Source organism: Microplitis mediator, chromosome 1, assembly GCF_029852145.1.
Source record: "Microplitis mediator isolate UGA2020A chromosome 1, iyMicMedi2.1, whole genome shotgun sequence".
Classification (NCBI taxonomy): domain Eukaryota; kingdom Metazoa; phylum Arthropoda; class Insecta; order Hymenoptera; family Braconidae; genus Microplitis; species Microplitis mediator.
This window is the reverse complement of record NC_079969.1, coordinates 10,011,550-10,034,985: the sequence shown is the minus strand read 5'-3', so window position 1 is coordinate 10,034,985 and position 23,436 is coordinate 10,011,550. Positions and strand designations below refer to the sequence as shown.

General features: G+C 28.9%; 1 protein-coding gene across 8 annotated transcripts in view; it reads left to right on the top strand.

Moving 5' to 3' along the window:
• The window catches only part of LOC130678284 (peripheral plasma membrane protein CASK), a 33,424-nt gene extending 11,128 nt beyond the window's left edge, over positions 1–22,296 (top strand). For 3 of the 8 annotated variants that reach the window (XM_057485421.1, XM_057485420.1, XM_057485424.1), the window contains 11 exons: positions 8,974–9,165; positions 9,590–9,754; positions 9,830–9,898; positions 12,224–12,253; positions 15,567–15,804; positions 16,809–16,868; positions 18,157–18,276; positions 18,347–18,463; positions 18,806–18,913; positions 18,981–19,156; positions 19,464–22,296. In XM_057485421.1, coding sequence (XP_057341404.1) covers positions 8,974–9,165; positions 9,590–9,754; positions 9,830–9,898; positions 12,224–12,253; positions 15,567–15,804; positions 16,809–16,868; positions 18,157–18,276; positions 18,347–18,463; positions 18,806–18,913; positions 18,981–19,156; positions 19,464–19,643 — 1,455 coding nt within the window. In that variant the 3' untranslated portion in view covers positions 19,644–22,296. The remainder of the gene's footprint in view (positions 1–8,973; positions 9,166–9,589; positions 9,755–9,829; positions 9,899–12,223; positions 12,254–15,566; positions 15,805–16,808; positions 16,869–18,156; positions 18,277–18,346; positions 18,464–18,805; positions 18,914–18,980; positions 19,157–19,463) is intronic. The other 5 variants (XM_057485426.1, XM_057485422.1, XM_057485427.1 and 2 more) reach the window with 3 other exon arrangements.
• Positions 22,297–23,436: the final 1,140 nt, after the last annotated feature.

Genomic DNA, 23,436 nt, shown 5'->3' with positions numbered 1-23,436 from the left:
AAAAAAATTTTTTCAAATTTTGGGTTCGTTTTGTTTTTATTACGGGGGCTGCAAATGATGAAATTAAATAAAAAATTTTTACCGGATACTTTAGTGTCTGAAAAACAAGACCCTGGAGTCAGAAAATTTTTAATGAGTCATTCATTAGGTAGAAAAGTTAATTAATGTATGACATAAGGTGGAAGTGGTTTTTTTAATTTAGAAAATTGGATTAATTAATTTTTTTTTGTTACGATGAGTACATAGGAGTAAATAGATAATTGGGTTGACTCCTTCAGCGAATTGGATATCGATAATACAAAAAGTTTATTGGAATGGTATAATTAGAACCGGAGTAATTAACAAAGTAATTATCTGTCAAAGTAAGAGTGCGTTTGTTCTTTTGCTAATTACTCGAGCGCGATTGTTCGATTTCTAGGATTTTTTTTTCGATCAATAGCTCGAGGCTGGAAAAGAAGCATGAGTGTGATAAGTGATAATTGAAAAATGACATAAAAATTCTATGAAAAATTATTTCAGGTCAACAATTTTTTTTTTTTATTCAAATTAATTTTAATTTTTATCTATACTCTAAAGTCTAGAAAACAAAATCCCAGTGCCTCAATTTCTAGAAATAATTTTTGTAAAGCCTTAAAATTAATTCCAGATTTCAAAAAATTTTTTTTAAATTCCCGCTCAATTTTTCATTAATTAATTAATTAATTTTTTTTTAATTCCACCGTTACTAAAAAAACAAACATTTATGACTCAAAGATGTTGTCCAAAATTTCCTGAAAAGATTTTTACGGAACTTCGTTCATTACAACCCGAGTAATTAAAAAATTTAGTATTAGCCCATCACTCGGTGCCGTGGATTCAAACAAAAAGTTGCCGCGAAAGTTTCGAGGGAGCGTAAAAATGGCCGATAGACTATTGCTCTAGTGAAAAGTCAATTGAACAGTAGATAAAAGGCTGAGATAAGAGTTTCAAGTAGCAAGTGTTGAAAAAAAAATTGATTAAACAAAAAAGTTATAAAATTCCAAGTGAGCGCAACTCGAAAAATTAAAATTAAAACTAAATGATATTTAATCTCATCTCGGCTTAGTACATCTCCATTAATGTTAATATATGTATATATATATATATGTACAATGAATAGAGGGTAGTTTCTCTCGTTAACAACATGTGAGTTGTCACAGTGTCGCTCTAGGCGGTTTGTAAAATAAAAAAAAAAACAAAGAGGGAAAAAAAAGAAACGAAAATAAAAAAATACGTGGGCGTTGAGACGCAAGGGGGAAGGGGAGGGTGAAACATGAACGGGGGGTCGGAGTCTGTAGTCGGTACTCGGCGGACTCTGGGGTTGAAGTCACGGGTGGGGGTGAGTCGCGGGATAGAATAAGCGGGGAGGAATAAAATGACGATGAGGAAAGCGGGGAAGGGGGGAAAGGAATGAAACGGAAGTGACGTTTGGAGGAGGAGCAAAACATGAAGGAGAGTAGGGGTGGATGTACAACCGGGATATGGTTAAAGTCCTAGTCTACTGCAGAACGGTGTTTAAGTGAGACGTGTAGTTGGTTTTAGTTGTTAGTTTTATTATTGACGACAAGCTTGTTCATTTATTTATTTACTTAGTTATTTATTTATTTATTTATTCATTGACTCGACGGCTCGGAGGCTAACTTTCCCGACCGCTCGTTTAACTCCCAGGATACTTGTTTATTTAACTTTTAAATTATTTAAAGCTACGTGACATCTGCTAGAGAATGTGACATTTTATGTGATGTTAGATACATATATTTTTATTTTAGATAAATTTAATCTGTCTGAAATAAATTATTTAGATGGTTATGTCAAAGCTCATGAGATGATTAGTTGATAGATTTTTTTTTAATCAACTATTTAGAATTTTTTTTCGACACCATGGAATTTGTGAGACAATTTCCTGTAGTTTGAGTACCGACATCGATATTTGTAGATTAAAAAAATTTTTGAAGAAAAAATTTTATTTTTTTTTTAACTGGTTTTTTTTAAAGCTTATGTAATTCCAAGATAAATGAGTAGTCACATCGATAGGAGGCTAAATAAAATAAAAAATATATTTTTAAAAAAATAATTAATAATTAATTAACTATTAATTAAAATAAGTCGTTGGTACTCATTTTATTTGAATTTTTACCATCTACACTAAAATGACACTCATTTTACTATAAAAAATATTTAAATCCAAAAATGTTCTAAAAAACCATTTTACCCCGGATTAAAATAATTTATCACAATATATTGTTGTCGGTACTCATTTTACGCGTAATTAAATCGTCTACACGACTAAGTCACTCGTTTTATTTAAAAAAATTTTTGCTACAACCTAAGCCGGAAATTCGTATTTAAAAATTAAAATGAATCATCCGTAATGAAAGTTATCAAGTCTTGCGATGTATTTAATCGAGTAAAAAATAAAGCATTAGCGAACTATGGTATAGACAAAAATTAAAATTGAATTGTTATGTGAACCATGAAACACGTACTCAGGCCGATACGAGTCTGGCACTCGATACACCGAGTGCGAGACAGTATCATATCAATGCTGGCAAGATATTACCGTGGCACTGCGCAGTATTCGGCCACAACCATCTCGTACCACACATAGTGCACATCCACATGCACGTGCCTGTTTCCAATCCAATACAATCCCTAAATTCCTACCAGAGCTAAATAGAATCTCCCCACACCGGCATAGATTACAGTCTCCAACAAAAAATAGATTCACGACCTCAACGATAATAAACTGACCGACCTTTAAAACCTATAACTTATCACAATTATATAATAGCACATATAGATTCCACAGTATCGACATAAATAAAAAAAAAAACATTTAAAAGCTCTCAGATTTTTCTTTATTTATGTCCTGAGTCCAGACTCCATTGAAAAGACAATTGCAGAAAATTCTGGTCCTTTTTTTTGTTGCCCATAAATTTTCTGAATAAAATCTTGTGCTAAATTCATTAGCTGAATAAAAAAGCTCATACTTTTTGTTATCTCAGGTCCAGGCCAACGAACTCGGAAATAATTCGGTACTGAGTTATGATAAGTTTTAAGCTTGAGAGGACTTTTTTTCGTTGTTACCCGATAACTCGCCAACTAATTATCGTACGGAAAATTTTAAAAAATTAAAATAAAAGCTTAAAGTGCCAACTTTGAGATTGTTATCATTATTTTTTATGAAATGATTTGTTTTAAACTTTTTACAGTGTTTACAAGTTATGGAAAATTTACTTTTCGCTTGAGTAGTCGCCGTTTTTAGGTTTGTTTGTCGAAAACGACTGGTATACATTTTTTTTCATAGATTTTTTTTTTAAACTACATACATTAAGCTTCAAAATTAAACTTTTTTTATAAGCATTTGTTGCCAAGGTATTGAAAGTTAAAGTTTAATTTTCAAATGTTCATCTTTTTCCGGGGGACATTAAATTTTTATTAACAACTCGCGAACTGATTAATGTACATAAAATTTAAAAAATGAAAATAAAAAATTAGAGTATCAACTTTGGAGTCACGATATCTTTTTTTTTCAAAAAAATTTATTTTCCTTTCTTCCTAAGCTTCAAAGCTATGGAAATTAATCCCCACTCCAGTTATCCAATTTTTTCCCCTCATTTTTTCAAAATTTTATTCCGAAAAACAAATTTGTTCTATATGTTCTTTAAACTAGAAATTTTAAGCCTTAAAATATTTTCTTTTTCATTTTTCTACGCGCATTTTTCATTGAGATATCGGCAATAAAAATTTAAAATTTCAAAATTTTAAATTTTCCCGCGTAATGATTAAAAAAAGAACAGACAGATTAAATTTATAAATTAAATTTTTTACCTATCAAAAATATAGAACCTAAAAAATTTCCAAGTGTTCAAAATGACCGGAAGTGAAAAAATGTCAAAAACAAAAAATTAAAAAAAAGTAAAATAACAATAAGAATTAAAAAATAAATGGAATGTGATTACGATGAATTGCCCTGCGACCAGGGACCACCAACTAGTCTCGAGGTCGCCGGGATGCTGCTACCACACATGGAATCCGCACCAGCACGTGTACCCTCTGTGCCGTCGGTGCCTGAGGCCGCTGCTGACTCTTCAGCACTCGGCATTCATGTCAACCTGCCTCCACGCGTCTCACCTGACCCTCTGTCATGATCACCATGCTCATCACCTCCATCACCACCACCATCCCCATCGGTCCCGGTCTGCGGAGACAACTCCCACTCCGCTCAACCGATTCGACTGGCGGTCCGCGTCCTCAAACTTCCGGTACCACACGCATCCCTTCAACTCTTCCCGGTATTCGCTAAATCAGCCATCGACTTCACACGTTTCTACCGAATCAACGCCTATTGAATCCTCTCATAATGACACTCATGTTAATAATAATAATAATAATTATAATAATAATAGTGATAATGATAATGTTAATGTAAATGTACAAAAAAGTAACAATAGGAGTAGTCTAAGGTCGTCTTTTAAATTAAACAAACCCCCGGGTGTGGATCTCACCAGGTGGATTGGAGAGGAAACTAAACGATCACTTCCGATTCATGTTTATAAATATTATCTCGCGTTTATTAAAGAATATCATCGACAACATTTTAAGGTAATTTTCATTAATATTTATTGCTGGGTAAAATGGGCATGTAAGAGAGGTGGGAGGTTGTAGTCATTTTTTAAAATAAATTTCAGGAAATCTTTTTATCTTTAAAGTTATGAGGGAAAAATAGGCAGGATAAAATTATTAATGGTGGAGTAAACTGGACATGGAATTTTTTTTTTTTATTAATTTTTTTTAAATAAATTGATCAGGAAATTTGAATAAATGTATACTATAGAGTTTTTATATTTTCTTTTATTTGTGAATTGATGGGGCTAAAATGGGCAGGATAAAATTATTGATGGTGGAATAAATTGGACATGGTTTTTTTTTTAATAAATTGATAGGAAAATTTTAAAAAATGTATTTTATAGTTTTTGTATTTTCTTTTATTTTTAAATTTATGGGGGTAAAATGGGCAGGGTAAAATATTGACTGTGGGATAAACTGGACGTGTAATTTTTTTTTTTTTTTAGTTTTTTAATAAGAAATTGAGGGAAATTTAAAAAAAAAAATGAACTTTACAAAATTTGTTACTTTTTTTTATTTTTAAAATTATGGGGGTAAAATAGGCAGGATAAAATTATTGATTGTGGGGTAAACTGGACGCATAATTTTTTTTTATTAATTTTTAATAATACGTTGAGTGAAATTTAAAAAAAACGAATTTTACAAAATTTGTGGGGGTAAAATGGATACGGTAAAATTATTAATTGTGGGGTAAACTGGACGTGTATTTTTTTTATTAATTTTTTAAAAGTAAATTATGAGAAATTGAAAAAAAAAAGAAATTTACGGATTTTTTAATTTTTGTAATTTATCTGGGGTAATATGGGCATGCGTTTTTTTTTTTTTTTTTTTTTAATTAATTGATATTTAAAAATAAATGAAGAGAGAACTTTTTAAAAATAAAGTGAGTGGGAAATTTTTTAAAATAAAATAAAAGGGAAAATTTGTAAAAATAGATCGGAGAGAAACAGGAAGAATTTAATTATTTAATTATCAACTAAAATGGCTTACGATAATATTTTATTTTTTTCATTTCAAATTGAATTATTCTGCCGTAAAGTGAACTGGAAAAATCAATTACTCAATTACGCCGTAAAATAAATGGTAGAATAAAAAAAATTTTAACGATAAAAATTAATGATTTACAAATAGAAAGAAGAATCGAAAGTTAATTATTTTTCTATGTGAGGTGAAGTGAACACGATGATTCATTTTTCTGATCAGAGACTTAATAATTTAACCGTGAACTCAATCGGAAAAATAAATTAATTTAATTTATTGCCGAGTAAGATGAACAGAAAATTTACTTTCCATTAATAAAATTAATAACTCGAATTAAATCAACAATAGATAATCAATTAATTATCAAAGTGGGCCATTTTTTTTAACAATCGGGACAGGGGCCGCATAAAATTATGAGGTAAAATGAACACTTTATTTTCATTTTCAACAATAAAATTTATGAAATTTTTTTTTTTTTATTAAAAAAAAAGTTTGTAGGATAGGATAGACAGGATTAATTATCAATGGGTCATAATTCTTCTTTTCAATAAAAAAATTAATTGGTTATTAAATAAAAATAAAAGGAAAATATAACTCCCTACTTCAAAAGTAAAATTAAGTGATCTCTCGTAATTATAATTTCCCATAAACAAATAAAACCCTCGACAAAACAAAAATCCTCAAAGAAAAACTTGTAAATAATTTCTTACATAAAAACTAATTAATCTAAAGCTCACAGTCCCTTATAAAAATTATCTCTCCTAATTAAAATTCATCTTTCGTCTCAAAGCTAATTAAAAACCCCAACCCTTCACTTTACCCTCACCCACCCCCTCCCTCTCACTCACATAAATAACTGAGAAAACATAAAGCTCCAAAAAATATTATCCTTGCCCCAGAAAAAGTCCTCACGCACGCGCAATTATTCGCCCTTGAGACTAATTCCCATAAAACATATCACTAAAAATTTTAATTTTCAATCAATACCTCCCCCCCTCCCCTAATTTTGTCAGCATTAAATCTAAAGTAAAACATAAAAGATAAAATTATAAATAAAAAGTTGGTAGGAAAAAATTACGACATTTATAGGGCACAAGGATATGCGCATAAGATCTAGGTGGGTGTTGCGGTCCAGACGAAAAGTGGGTAAGTTGGATAAGGCCATCCCCTCTCCTCTATTATTCTATTGCGTGGGTGGGTGGGTGGTTAATGTAGAGGGGAATTGTACCCCCATTGAGATGAGACTGCGCTCTGGATGCTGCAGCATCGAAATAATCTCAGTGCTGGAGAACGCGGCATCGCTATGTGTCGGTGTCTCGTTGCTGCCACACTCAGTATTATTTTATTTATTATTTTAATTATATTTTTAACTTATTGTTTATTACTACGATCTATAAAGTTAACGATAAATAAATATTTTATTGCCAACAACAAGCCTAATAATTACAAAGTAACTCTCTTCGTAACTCTGTTGCATCACAAGCCATTTAATATTTATTAATTTAAGTATATATATACATACATACATACATATATATATGTAGATATAGGTATAGAAAATATATTTTTAATGAAACTTTATCGGTTGTGAGTGTCGGTGATTTATGATAAAAAAATAATCGCGAGTGTGTTGTTGGTTTGTTGGAAAGAAATAAAATAAAGAGGGAAAAAAAAAAAGTTTTTAAATCATAAATATTAATAACCTACTAAAGAATTTCTTAAGATGGATCTGTATAGAGGAAATTGGGGACCACAGAGTTACCCTAGCATGCCATCGACGTCAATAAATACGAGCAGTAATGTACCGATATGCGATGCGGGTGCTAAATGCTGGTCTTCAAGACCCTGCAAGTCGACGGACTCGCTGCCAACGAGGCCTATTGATTACTATATGAGGTCCCAGGACAATATGAGATCCATGGAGTCGATGCGATCATGCGAAATGAGAGACGTAAGGTCGGCGGGAGAGATGGATCGGATTGATCATAGACAGGAAGTCTGCACAGAACAGCCGAGAGCTATGGATGCTGGGGGATTTGTGAGGGAGTATCAGCAAAGGGCAATAAACCATCCGTGCAGGCTTATGGACCATAATGGGCACAAGCAGGGACAGTATTTTAATCATGATCATGGGTGCAGGTCCGTGGATCATGTACCCCAGCTGTTTGAGCACCGGCCCTCGCTCCCGGCGATGAGGAATGTTGGATCTCCCCATAATGAGATTGACAGGCCGATTAATTGGTCTTGTAGATCGCTAGAGCAACCTGGAAGACCTCTACCTGTAGATTCTGTTATTTTTGGATCACATATACCGCCTACGCAATTTTTTATTGACAACAATCACCTGAGGGTTAACTGTCCGGTTCATAGTCCCTTTAGGTATAAGTTCCATCACAATGGATTCAATGATTGCCACGTGCATCAGGTACTTTATTTTTTTACGCCCACGGGTTCAGAGGAAATTGAGTTTTCTTTTTTTTTAGGAAAGTTTAGAAGCTTGGAAACTTATTGTAATTTTATTTTAAATGAAGGGTTAAAAAAAAATTTTTTTATTTTTGGAAACAAAATTTTTTAAATTTACCAATTGCTGATTTTTGAAAAATTTTTTAGGACCTCATTTTTATTTTTTTTTTAATTGGGATTTTGAATAAATTTTTGTTTAGGGAATGATTAAACTTTGGTAAAAATTTGAAAAAAATGAACTAAAAAAAAATTTTGAATTTCTAGGATTTATGAATTTTTTTTTAATTTAGGATTATATTGAAAATTAAAAATTTTCTAATTTTTGAAAAATTAGAAATTTTTTCCAACGAAAATTTTATAAAAATTTTCTAAAATTCGAACCTGTTTTATATTGAAGCAAAATTCAAATTTATATAAAAACTAAAATGATAATTTTGTTAAAATTAGCCCTCTCAATTTGAAAAAATAATAAACCCGTAAAATAAATAAAGAAACAAAAACGTCGGGAATACGTTTAAGAGAAGAGATAAAAAAAAAATAAATAAGTTTAATGTTGGCCCAGATAACGGATGGATAGAAATTGCGTGTGTTTTTTAAAGCGCAGTCGCGTGATTGCGGTAACTCAGACTATTGCCAAGGGTTCATCATTGATCTTCATATATATTTTTTTCAACCTTCAAAATCATTGAATTACTCCGACTCCGTGTCAGTTGTCAGGATTAATTCAACATAAACTTTTTTGGGTTAATAGCTACCGTCTGGCAGCCATTCCATCCCCAATAGCTGCCACCTACCAGCCACCTCGGCCCCGTCTTATATTTGTAATTAACGTCCTCGCTAATGATAATAGATTTTATATTTTTTTATTTAAACTTCTTACAGTCATTACTACAAGCTCACGATGTGGCAGGCCACGAAGTGTACGGCGAAGAAGCGACACGAGTCACTCCACCCCCGATATTCCCATACCTCAACGGCGTTGACGATATCGAGGGTCAAAATGGAGACATGGACGTCGAAAATGTCACAAGAGTTAGACTTGTACAGTTTCAAAAAAATACCGACGAGCCCATGGTAAATTTTCATATTTTTACATCCAATTTTGAAATTTTTTATTTGTGACCCTCAGGATCGCGGTTCGAATCCCGGTCTCGTTATTTAAAATTTTTTTTTAATTTTACTACTGATTTATTAAGTTCAAGGTTCAGCATAAATTGTTGACTAATTTATAAAGTTTACGGTTCGTATTCAAATGATGAAAATTTCAATTGAATATTCTTAAAAAAAATTATGAATAATGAATAATAAGAGTATTGATTTATTTGTTAAGTTCATGGTTCAATTAACAGCCGACAAAAAAAATTATATTTATAATAAAATTATTATAAAGGGGATAGATTTAAATTATTAAAGTTCAAAGTTTAGAGTTCGAACCCAAGTCACTTTTTTTTTTTTTTTTCTTCTATTAAATTTATGAATAAAAAAAATAAATTAACAGGGGATAACATTAAAAATGAATGAAGATGGTAAATGTGTGGTAGCGCGAATAATGCACGGCGGAATGATTCACAAGCAAGCAACCCTTCATGTACTAGATGAAATTAAAGAGATCAACGGGATCCCGGTTGCCAATCAGTCGGTTAATACGCTACAGAAAATGCTCGTAAGTAATAACTTTTGTCTAGTAGAACTTGTGATTGACTTGTAATTCAAATAAAAATTTATTATTTTTTTACAGCGCGAAGCACGTGGCTCAGTGACATTTAAAATTCTGCCCTCGTATAGAATTGCACCGCCACCATGCGAGGTAATTAATTCATTTATCTTTATTGCGTTCGCGTAATTATTTATATTAAAATTTAAAAAATTAAGCTACTGAGGTATTGGCTGCAAATTTAACTTTTTTTTTTTACTTTTTCATACATATATATAAATGAATATATTTATTTATTAATAGACGGCAACGACAAGTTAACAACTGTAGTGGCAGCAGTCAGTCCACCAGACGAGTTGTCGATACCCCTATTTTTTACTATTATTATTATTTTTAATCTCATACATTTTTCGTTGTAGTCTAATCCCTTTTAAATCACATTTTTTACTCTCACAATTAAATTTATTAATTTAATGTTTTTTAGTGCACGCTCTGTCGACATTCACTATTTCAATTTTCATTATAATTAAAATAGCCGTTTACTTTTAAAAAATATATGAGGCATCGTTAGAAAGATTAGCGTCTTGAATAAGCTAAAGTACCCAGTACTTGAACAGTTTTCAAAGTGAAATCCATTTAACCATGATTTTGACAAATACAAATTAATTAAATCGACAAAATAAATGTTACTTATAAAAATAGGGACATTTTTAAACCTATTAAAAAAAATAAATTAATAAATTATAAAATTTTCATATTTTTGAAAGGTTTTTAAAATTTACTAAAGAAGTAGTACTTGAACTATCTGTTTAGACTAGCCGCAGTAGTTGAATACTCTAAGACCAATACTTGAACAAGTATAAGATACAGATTACAGTTCAAAAATCAATAAAAATTCATCAAACTTTTTTAATTTTATAAATTTAATTATATGTAATTTGATAATGATTGGTGTAGGGAAAGGTGGAGCAAAACGGGGTACCCCCAAAATTTTATAAAAAAAAATTTTGTTTTTTAAATATTTTTTAAACATTCTAAAATCACTTTTGTAAATATAATTGAGCATTATTTTGAATTTTTTTTGTTAAACTTTTTCAAAAATCGATTGTCAGTTGAAAAATATTAATGATTTTTGTTTTATGATAAAAACTATTAAAAATTTGTTTTTCTTCCTTTGTAATCAATAACCATATAAAATATCATTTTTCTTCATGTAAATTACTTACAAAAAAATTTTGATAAATCAAATTCATTTAAAATCCAGAAATTTTTGTTTATTACCTTTTTTAGGGGGTACCCCATTTTGCCCGCAAAAATGAAAATTTTTTTTTTTTAACGGTAACTGAACATTTTTTCTATTTACTTTGAATATCATTAAAAAAAAATTTCTTATCTTTAACGCTAAAATTTTTAAATAATTCAACTTGCATAAATTTGTTCAAGTACTGCTCCTATTTTCAGAGATGTTCAAGTACTGGGTATTTTACCTTAATTTTATTTTAAAACAATTTTTTTTTTGTTTCATTAGGATTAGAGTGGCCATCATTTTTATTATTTTATATAATTTTTCTCTAAATCGGTGGTAAATTTTTGCTAGAAAGGTTTTCTGGGTGTTTAAGAGCTTACATTCAGCAGAAACTCGTTCCTCGAAATTTAATTCGCGATGGAAAACAATAGCGATTTTTAAGAAAATGGAGTTTTTGATATTATCAAAATTCAAAAGATTTTTGGGTTTTACTTTGTTGTAATGGATAAAAAATGACGTCTGAAATATGTCAGGTTTTAATTTTATCTGGAATTCTTTACGCGAGCTGTTATTTTCCCGCGGATTTATTTTTTTGTCTGTAACTTTTAAAATAATCAACTGATTTTGCTGAACTTTATGGCAAATGAATGATCGAATTAACTGTTATTTCCAATCAATAGGTTTCGTTGTTTTTTCGTAATCTTAAAAAAGTAATTGTACCAGTAATTTTATTCTTAGTATAACTTTTAAAGTACTTAATGAAACTAAATCGAAATTCAGCAGAAAGTAGGTCTGGGTAACCGCTTTCGATCGCCGCAAAACTCGATTCAATCGGTTTATTAGTTTAAAAGTTACAGACGAAAAACTAAAACCGCGGAAAAAGGGTCGACAACTGGGTCAGACCCAGAAGTCTTTTGTATTTTGACAATTTCTCTAATTGAGCGAAAGTGTCTACCTGCGAATTAAATTCCGCGGCGCGGGTTTCCATTGAAATTAAGATCTCAAACTCATGCTAAATCTACAGTATTTTTATAACTGATTTATAAGCCGGTGGTTAGCAAAAATTTATAATTAAACTAATTTAGATAATTACCGTAGAGAATGTTTATTATTAAACCGGTGGTCTAGAGTAGTTAAAAAAACTATGAAAAAAGTGAATAAAAATTTTAAAAAATAATCAGTAAATCATTGATTAATTGATATTCCTTTTTTCTGTTTCTTCAACAATCTAGTTGTTCAGGATTAGGCCTCTGCCAGTATTAGTAAGTACCGCCACTTGATCTGGTGTGATTGGACTGCTGTAGTTAGTCTTAAAACAGAGCTAATGCGTTACTTTTATGTATTACAAATACCACATTATTATTATTATTACTATTATATACCTGCATACCTCGTCTACAATACACAAATATTTATAAAACCCTTGTTATATATATTTATCATATCTTTATACCTATATATATCGTAAGTAATCAAGGGATGATCGTTTCCCATCACATCCAATTTAATTAATTAATATTAATTACTTCACTTAGTCACCGTTAAGTTTTACTTAGCATGTGACATTATTTATTATATATATGTATATATATATATTTATCAAGTCGATGGAGCAAAGCACCTTGAAAGTTTTTTATTCCAACACTTTTATTTATCTATTTATTATTTTCTGTTTGGATAAAAATTTTAACTGTCAAAATTAGAAAAAGTTTGTCTGGACATTTTTTACTGGAAATCTCTACTATTTTTATGGTGGCCACATTTATGGAAAACCGAGAAATGTCAGGAAATTATAATAAATATGATGGAAAAGTCAGGGAATTTTGTCAGAAAGCTGGAAAAAATTTTTACTTTCTTTTTTTTTTTTTTTTGACTGGAAAAATCCGATTAATTTTTTTTTAATTAGTAGAAATTGATTCCAATAGTGGAAAAATGAAGCAGTTAAAATTAAAAATTCATTGACAAATAATAAAATAAAATTTCATTTAACGACAATGATTGATTATTTATTGAACTAACTTTTAGAATTTTATTTTGAAATAAATAAATATTTTCAATGATTTAATATTACTACATTTGGTCAGGAAATTTGATAATACGATTCAACGATTTTTACTCTCTAAAAATATAAAAATTAACTAAAAATATGCATTAAATAGCCTACAGTATACAAAAATTACAATCTGTTTAGTAATTTCTGTAAACCAAATGAATAGGTTCTAGGGTAGAATATCCAATGTAAAAAGATCCAATGCAAAAATAACCATGAAAAATATCTAGTAGAAAAAACATCCATAAGTAATAATTACCACTTGAAATAAATCCGTGTTCAAAAATATCCATAACCGCTTTACCGATCGGTATCCACTAATTATAACATTAAATACATTCAAATTAAAATAATCCATCAAAAATATCATATTATTAACATGTTCTATATCTATTTCATGGGCCATTAATAAAAAAATACCCTATTTTCTAACAGTTACAACACAATTATTTTATCATTATTGCATATATAAACATTCATTAAAAAATTTATATTTTTACAATAATGGTATTATAAATATCCATGTATAAATTGTTGTTAACATATCAATGAACCACTTTTGCAAAGAATTATTATTCGCAACCGAATGGCCTAAATATCAAATAATAAAAATTTTTGTATGATCAGTCCTGAGCGTATTTAACGCTTCAGACATGAAAAGATATGACCAGACATGAACAGGCATGGACAGGTATGATCAGGCCTGATCATGTCTAATTTCAGACCTGATCATACATGAACAGGCATGGTCAGTACTGATCATTTTTTCCCGGGTTCCTTAACATTGATCCATAATCATTAACATTATGGCAAAAACAGTTCCAAGAATTGCTATTTTTGATATTTTTGAGAATTGATTATTTTCATTTGGATATGTTTATTTATGGATAATTTTTTCAATGGATATTATTGCATTGGATATTTTTCATGGATATTTTTGCATTGGATATTTTTATGATGGATATTCTGACCGGTCACCGATGAATAGCGTAGTATTAGGTATTGTGCAACAACTAAAAATTATTAAACAGCTTGTAATTTTTCCGAAGCAGATCGATAAAATTAAAAGTTGGTGGAGATAGCATAGACAAATATGTATTACAAGTTCAGAAATCTTTGTCCAAAGGAGACATCGGAACGTCAGACATAAGAAAGGACTCGCGCGCGGAAGATCAGGATTCGAATCTCGATTTAAAACAAAGTGATTTTTTAAAAATAAAAATTGATACCAACACCAATACAGATGACATGAATAATAATAATAAGTGAAAAACTTATTAAAAATTGAATTTTATTTGTTTCAATTCTAATATAGAAAAATTTACTAAACGGAATAGTAAAATTTACTAAATATATAGTCAAGTTTACTAATGCAGTCTGTATTTAATTCCATATTTAAATAATAAAAATTACTAAATACAGTAGGACCTCGTTATAAGATTAGCTCAGGGCTGTAGGGGAAAAAATTCTTGGAATTGAGGTCCCCTCATTATTGTACTTAACAGCGTTTGCGCCGAAACCTCGCTATAAGACTATCGCCGTTTTGTGTTTTATTATGTACTTGATTCAACTCTGTGATACCACGGAATTTATAAGTATTCTTTATGAAAATAAATTATTTAATCTGAAATCTTCATGCATGTACATTTTATCTCGATTTTAGTCGTAATTGTCGTTAGTCTTATAGCGAGGTTTCGGCGCAAAACTTTTATTGCGTTGTTGATGGGGGAAGCGTTCCGAGCGGGTTTCAACAAATTGAGGGGAAGAGTCTTATAACGCGTAGTCTTATAAAAGGTCCTACTGTATAACTCAAAATTAAATTCTCAAGATAGTAAAAATTACACAATTCCAATAGCGTTTTAAGATTACAATATCAATTTAGTTATTTTAACTCATATTTTTAAGTAAAATTTGTTATATTTTTTTCTCCGTGGAAAAGTCAGGGAATTTCAGTTTAAAAACTCTGTGGTCACCATGATTTTTCTTTTCATATATTTTTATCCTATTAATAGTTCCCAATAATTTTCCACTAAATATCAGGAATTTCCAAAAATCAATTCTGTCGAAATTTTCATATCGATATACTAAAATTACAGCCAAAATATTTCAGATACAACTTTCGTTGTATCTGTAATTATTCTCCCAGAAATGGAATTTTTAATCCCCGAGATTTAAATTTTTTCTTGACTGAATTCCGTCCAATTTGTATTTCTTTGAATTAAAATTCTAGCCAAACTATCAAAGTATCGATAAAATTGTACATGAATAAATTTGTTCAGAATAAAATTTCCTACAACAATGGCCCTGACCAACTTTCCCTTAAAGCCGATAGTAAGCCCACAATCTGTGTTTTAAAAAATAATCACAATTAAAATATTATCAAAAAAAATAAAATTATTTTCCCAGCCGGTAAAAGCTTGAATGTCTTAGCCGTAGTATAGAAATCCAAAAAATATATATTTTATTAATTTTATCCGCGAATTGGAATAAGCTGCTGGTATCTGACTGAGTTATTATTGTAACAGATATTCGTACGCGCTCAATTTGACTACGACCCACTTGAAGATGAATTAATACCATGCGCGCAAGCAGGGATAGCTTTTAAGACAGGTGACATACTACAGATCATCAGTAAGGACGATCATCAGTGGTGGCAAGCAAGAAAAGACAATGTCGCGGGTTCCGCGGGTCTTATTCCTTCGTCGGAGCTCCAGGAATGGAAAATTTCAAACATGGCTATGAGAAAAAATAAACCAGAACAAGGTTTGTTACTTTTGTTAATATATAATTATTAATAATTAATAATAAATTTATTTAAAATAAAATAAACAAACGGTTAAATTGTCGTTCCAGCAGATCGCACTTTGTGTCTTCGCATTTATCCGAGTGTTTTATTATTTTTTTTTTAAGTAATTAACCAAAAAAAATCGTTATCATTATCGTGCTTACTTAATGATCATTAATTAAGTACAAAAAAAAATCATTAATGGCGTTTAATTTATTTTTATTTTTTATATCTGTGAATTTAAAATGCAATTTGGCACCTCTGGGTCTGAAGAAACGAGATCCTGGAGAGAGAATTAAAAAAAAAAAATTCTGAACCGAAATAGTAATTAAATATTCCATAAAAACATTATAAATAATTAATTTTTATTATTTGGGCGAGTAATTTATTTTTTTGGTCACGTTAATTAATAATTTAAGCTCACTAATGAGCCTATTGTATTTTTAGTCTCTTTGGATTGAGCAAAAAAAAATCATTTAGTTTGAATAATTAGAGCCGGTGATATCGTAAAAGTAATAAAATAAGATTTAAAAATTTTTTAAGTTAAAAAAATATACTGGTCATATTGCCTCACTTTTACATATGAGTAATCCAAGGGATAGATAATTTGATGCTAAAATAAAATTTTTCTCATTTAAATCGGTCCATTAATTTCCGAAATATTTTAGTTTTTAAAATAATTAATAACCTCGCGGCCTCGGTTCACATTCAGCTCTGGGTAAAAAAACCGATTATTTTTTTCTAATTTAACAAATTGCACTTTTAATACATAAAAAAAAAAAAAATAATTACGTCCAATCATTTCATAGCTTACGCGACTAATCCACTTGTATAATTTATAAAATTGTTTGTGATTGTGTGGGTCTATTGAATGTGTTTTTTTAAATCCTCGGGCATGTGGTGTAAAATAATAACCGTGACTTTTACGACTAATTTTAACAAAAATAAATGTAAAAAAAAAATATATGTATGTCTGAGCTAGATGCTGAAGGGGAAGGTGGATGTTCACCTCACACCGAGGGCTGTGATAGCTCTGTGACAGGTATGAAACTAAATCTGCCTGCAAAAAAAACATTTTAAAACACAATAAGTATCTATTTAAATTGAGTACAGTGCGTGCATTAGCCGCACGGGCCTTCGGTTCCTGCCGCCAACACACAGTACTCGCTACTAGATACCAAATTATTTTTTGACTGCACTAAAACTAAAATACTTTACAAATATCTGCATTTAAATTGAGTATAGTGCGCACGTTCGCCGTGCAGGCCTTTGGCTTCTGCTGCTAACGCACTTTAAATCAAGATAAATTGTAAATTACTGGGGTTAGCGAAAAAGTTCACGAGTACTTTTTTGTAGGAAACTTAATTTTCTACAAAAAAGGTATGATTGATTTTGTGTGTAAACTCAGTAGTTTAAAAGATATTTCAATTTAACGTAATTGCTAAAAAAAATTTAAAAACTATTTCAATTAAAAGTTGTAATTAAGATAATTTTAAAACTAATTACTTTATTTTATTAACTATTGGGTTTAGAAAAAAAATTTTCAGTACTTTTCTATAGGAAATTAAGTTTCTTACAAATTTATCTCCGTACTTTTTTATCGTATCTTTGATAGTTCAATCGGAAACTCAATTCCAAGTACCATAAATAAGTTTTTCATATTTTTTTAACTTTTTAAACATAAAATTAAAAATATCTAGTAAACTATCAAAGATACCTCAAAAACATATTAATGTAAATCTACAGCAAATTAAATTCTCTACAAAAAAGATTTCATTAATTTTTTTCCTAAACCCAACAGCTGATCCGTAATGTAAATTGAAACAAAAAAAAAAAGCACTTGAGTAACGTATTTTAATGGGCATTCAAAAAATAGTAACAATAATAATAATTTAATTAGAGCACGTTATCATTAAGGGTAATCATTTAATCATTAGTTAACTTGTCATTAATATTGTGACCTGCTGGAACTTTTATTATTATTTATATTTGTTAATTAATTTATTACAGCGACTTAAGATTTATTTTCAGGCCACCATAAATTTTTAAACTAAACTGTAATAATTTTGATAATCAATAAATAATTAGTAGACGAGTAATTAAATTTTTAATGAAATAGACACACGATCTAGAAGCATGTGTTTTTATTAAAATCACTGCTTGTTACTCGACTTTTTATTTTTTGCACTGCTTTGATACGAAAAAATATATAAACCCACATATATATTCATTTTTATTAGTTATGTAATTATTTTACAATTAGTATATATTTAGTTTATAGACACTGAAGTGTAATTTATTATTATTTATTTATTTATTTTTTTTTTAAGTCAATTGCTCAATTTTTGGCCGCAAGAAAAAACAATATAAGGACAAATATCTGGCAAAACATAACGCGGTATTTGACCAGCTGGATCTGGTTACATATGAGGAAGTCGTTAAAGTACCACGTAAGTTTTTTTTTTTTTTTTTTTTCAATTATTTAATTAATTAATTAATTAATTAATAAATAAATTATAGATGAAGCATTCCCCCGGAAAACACTAGTATTATTGGGAGCACATGGTGTTGGTCGTCGTCACATAAAAAATACAATAATTGCCAGGCATCCAGACAAATATGCCTATCCAATTCCGCGTAATAATTTTTTTATCACTTGCCGTGTAAAAAAAAATTAATTTTGAATTTTATTTGACTTTGAAAAAAATTTTAACTCAGTAATTTTTTATAATTTTGTTGCAATAAAAAAATTAAATAATTACGATAATAAAATATAATTTTTAAAAAATCCACATACTGATTTTTTAGTTTTCTAATTATGAATTTTTTTATTTTTAAAACTGAGTTTTAATTTTTATATAATTCTGAAGTTTACTATTATGAATATTTTTTAAATTAAATTTTTTTTTTACACTGGTACACATTTAATTATTTTTTCTTAAACGTAATTAATTAATTAATTGATTATATAAATAATAGATACAACGAGGCCTCCACGAAACGACGAAGAAAGTGGGCGCAATTATTACTTTGTCACACACGATGAAATGATGACTGACATCAGCGCAAATGAGTACCTTGAATATGGTAAAATAAATTTAATTGTAATTATAATTATTATTAATGAATGAATTATTTATTAAATTAATTATAGGAACACATGAGGACGCAATGTATGGAACAAAATTAGATACAATAAGAAAAATTCACGAAGAAGGAAAAATGGCGATTTTGGACGTCGAACCTCAAGCACTTAAAATATTACGTACTGCTGAATTTGCTCCTTATGTTGTTTTTATTGCTGCACCCATCGTACAAAATCTTAATGACGTAAGTGATAAAAATTATTCAATTAAAAAAAAAAATAATAATTTTTTCTAAAAAGTTCCGAAACTTGAACATTCAAAATTTTGTAACTCGGCTTCTAATTGTCGGATTGTAATAAAAAAAATTTTTTTCAAAGCTCAGTGTCTAGTTTAAAAAAATGTTGGGTCATTGTGGTTAAATTTTAAATTTTAAATCTTCAAATTTTTTACGTCACCTACAAGCCGAGTTACTAACCCGCCGCCCTCTTTTCTCTCTATCTCGCGGTTTCTCGCGATTAAGCAATTAAATAAAAAAAATCATTTGTTTTCAGTACGACGGAAGTCTAGAGAGACTCGGAAAAGAATCAGACATGCTTAAGCAAGCGTACGGACACTTTTTCGACCTGACAATCGTCAACGACGATATCGACGAGACAATTGCACAACTCGAAGGAGCGATAGATCGAATACAGAAGACACCCCAGTGGACGCCCGTAAGATGGGTCTACTGACAACGATCACCCTCGCGTACTTCAACATTGATCAGCTGCAACGGTACACAGGATTATTAATTTTATTTATTCGGAATAAATAAATCGAGAGTACATCAAATAATGAAATTAAAACAAAAAAAAATAAATAAATGGGTCGCTGACCACGTGTTCATCAATATTAACTCAATTAAACAATCTATTATACGCATTATTTAATAAAAGAGATGCTACGAGAGAGCTGGGACCGAATTTAGACCTTTAGCCTCTAGACGCGACTTAAACGCTAATTAAATCGCTAATTAAATTATTTAATTAATTAATTACGAGACAGAAACAACCGATTTAACAATTAATCATTTTTAAGATAATAGACACTTTTTAATCATTACCTTGCATTTTTATCTTACAAATTAACTATTTACAGTGCGTTTTATTGTGGGCTGGAGTTCTATTCTGTTGCCTGGATTTTAATTGAGGGACTATTTTTCATTTAATTTTTTACCAATAAATTTTGGTATCTTTCGAGGTAAATTATGAGTCAAATATTGGAAATATCAATTCGCGGAAAAGGACCTTTTTTATAGGAAATTTGATTCTCTACAAAAAAGTTTCTCATGACTTTTCATGTAAATTTGATAATTTACATGCAATTGCAATTTCAAGTATTCGAAATTAAAATTTTGTTTAAACTTCAAAAGAAAAGTTTTTTTTTTACTTTTAAATTGTGGGTCAAATATTGGAGATATCAATTCGAGAATAAGGACCTTTTTTATAGGAAATTTAATTCTCTAAAAATGTATTCCTATCCATTTTTACCCTACCTCCAATAGTTTACTTACAATTTAAATAATTATAAGTCAAAGTATAAGTTTGATTTAAAATAATTGATGAAAATTTGTTTATCGAAGCCATCAATGATATCAAAAAATTACACTGATATCAATTTATAGATTATTAAATTTCCTGAAAAAAATGTCCAATGACTTTGTGTCTAAACCGAATAGTTGTGCCATAAATAAAAATATCGCCTCAATGCTCCAATAAAAAACGCAATTTCGAATTGAATAAAAAATAAAATTAGCTATTAAAATAGATTATTAGTACAAAAAATTATTATTTTGTCATCCCGATACGAGGTGGAAACGTAAAATGCCCACTTGTACCCTCTCAAATCTCTTTCTCTCTTCTATATTGTACAACTCATGTTACAAACGATTAAAAAAAAAAAAAAAATATATATATATAAATATAAATCCAAAAAAAAAAAAATTAAAAATAAAAATAGGAATAAATTCGTCTGGTAGCGAACTGATTAATTGCAATAATAAATATTTCAAAACGTAGTCGTAATTAATCGAAAAAAAAAAAAAAAAAAAAAATCAATGAACTTTTTAAGCTCGAATTTAAAAAAAAAAATTAATTATATTAGCGTGTGCATAATTGATTTAATTATTAATATATTTTCGAAATAATACTCAACTTGGAGTAATTGCAATAAATTTCATATCGGACTCTAATCAAATTTTTTTTTTTATAATTTATTTCTAAACTTAAGGTATCAATTGAAAATAATTAATCACAGACATAGTAATTACTCCGAGTAGGGTTGGATATTTTTTCTCTGACTATAATTAAAAAATATTAATGAATTTTTTTTCAAAAATACCCTCAAGTCTGGAGAATATGATGATGTCATTAATTTATTTTTAAAAATAGAAAAAAAAATTATTAAGAAGAAACCAGAGTACGAAGTAAAAATTTTTTTTTATTCAATTAAAATTTTTATCCCAGGGTTTTATTCTCCAGACCCTACGGTACCAAATTAAAAACGGAATATCAATTTTCCTTAATTAGGAGCCGAATAATAAAAATAATTGAATTTAGTCAACAAAACGCTTGATTTAATTTAAAAAAAAAAATAATTAATTAATTTGCATAATAATTTATATTTAATAAATATAATGCGAAGGCTCGTGTGACATCTCAGAAAAATTTATAAAAAATATGGCATAAATAAATAAAAAAAAGCCATCATGTGAAAAAAAATCGACATGTAAAAAAACAAAAAAAAATTCCAAAGCCAAAGCCTTTGCATGTAGTCTCTAAAAAAACCGCAAGTCATTATTTATTATGTTAATTGAGTGATTGTTTAAAAAAAAAAAAATTGAAAAAAAAAATCGAGGAGTGAATGAGCGAGTGTTTGAGCGAATAAATAAATAAATAAATAAATGATGGTTTTGTAAGATTTTATTATTATTTGTAGTGGCCATTGTCCATCGTGAGATTTGAAAACTAAATAAACGACTGACAGATAAATAAATAATTAATTAAATAATTAAATGAGGAATAAAAAATAAATAATTTAACTGACGTTAAAGACGACGACGACATTGGAGCCCACGTGGAGTAAAATGGGCTAGGGCTTTAAAAAAATAAATGAAATTTGATTATTATTAAAAATATTATGATGATTGAATAAAATAAAATAGATGAATTTTAAAAAATGGGGATGATTAAAAGATGACGGGTCTAAAAAATAAATAAAATAAAACTAAATAAGTTAAAGTAAAAGTAAAATTTAAAACAGTTGATTATAATTGTGTAATTACGAGCAAAAAAAAAAATTATAATATGTTGTTAATTGAATTAATAAAAATAGCCCAAAAATGAATTTGATTTTTTGGTTTTTTATTTTTTAATTATGATTATTTTTAGAGATTTTTTCAATTCTAACCGGGAATTTTTGAGGTAAGTGAGAAATTAATTTTTTATTTGGGTTTGGAAGGCTGTAGTGGGAAAAGTATAAAGTTACTCTTTTGTGAAAAATTTTATAGGGAATAAAAGTGGTTATGAGAATTTTTTTAAAATCTTTAATAGGTAATGAGTAATGAGTAATTTTAATTTTCAGAAAGAGTGGAATTTTTAGATAGTTTAATTATGGGGAATTTTATGGGTTTAAGTGAAAATTTGTCAAGAAATTTTTTGTACGTAATTTCATGAAGAACAAAAATTATTATGATGAATTTTTCAGCATCTTTAATAGTTTATGAGTAATTTTAATTTTACGATTAATAAATTTATGGGAATTTTTGAGTAATTTGTAAATCATTTATAGAGAGAAGATCAATTTTATCAAAGTACGTATGATTTATTCTTAAATATAAATTTAATGGACAAAAAAAAACACATATGTAGATATGGTGCCACGACTACATATCCGCGAACAAAACATCCTCACGACAAAATAACCACACGACAAAAAACCCTTAAGAAAAATTTATAAGGTAATGGTCTTCAAGTGAGGCTCCACCCATTTTTCACTATAAAATGTCTATTGTATGCGAAAAAAATCAATTAAATTGAAATAAATTAACATTTGCTGTTTTTTCATAATTCTAATACTATTTGTCACACTTTTTTATGTGTGGGTATATTTTTATAAAAACACACACACACACAAAATTCGTGAAAAAACGGCGCTATTTTTCACAGCTTTTTTGTGTGCGGGTATGTTTTCGTAATCGCACACACACAAAATTCGAGAAAAAAGGATGCTATTTTTCATACCTTTTTTGTGTGTCGGTACATTTTTGTAATCGCACACATATAAAATTCGTGAAAAAAGGGCGCTATTTTTCACAGCTATCTTGTGTGTGGGTGTATTTTTGTAATTGCGCACATACAATAACCATAAATGACTGTTGAAATGTAATTTAACCATGAAAAATGTATACTCGATGATTTGAATGTATTTATGAATTAAAATATTTATGTCATAAGATCATTATATTTGCAAATCATTAATAATATT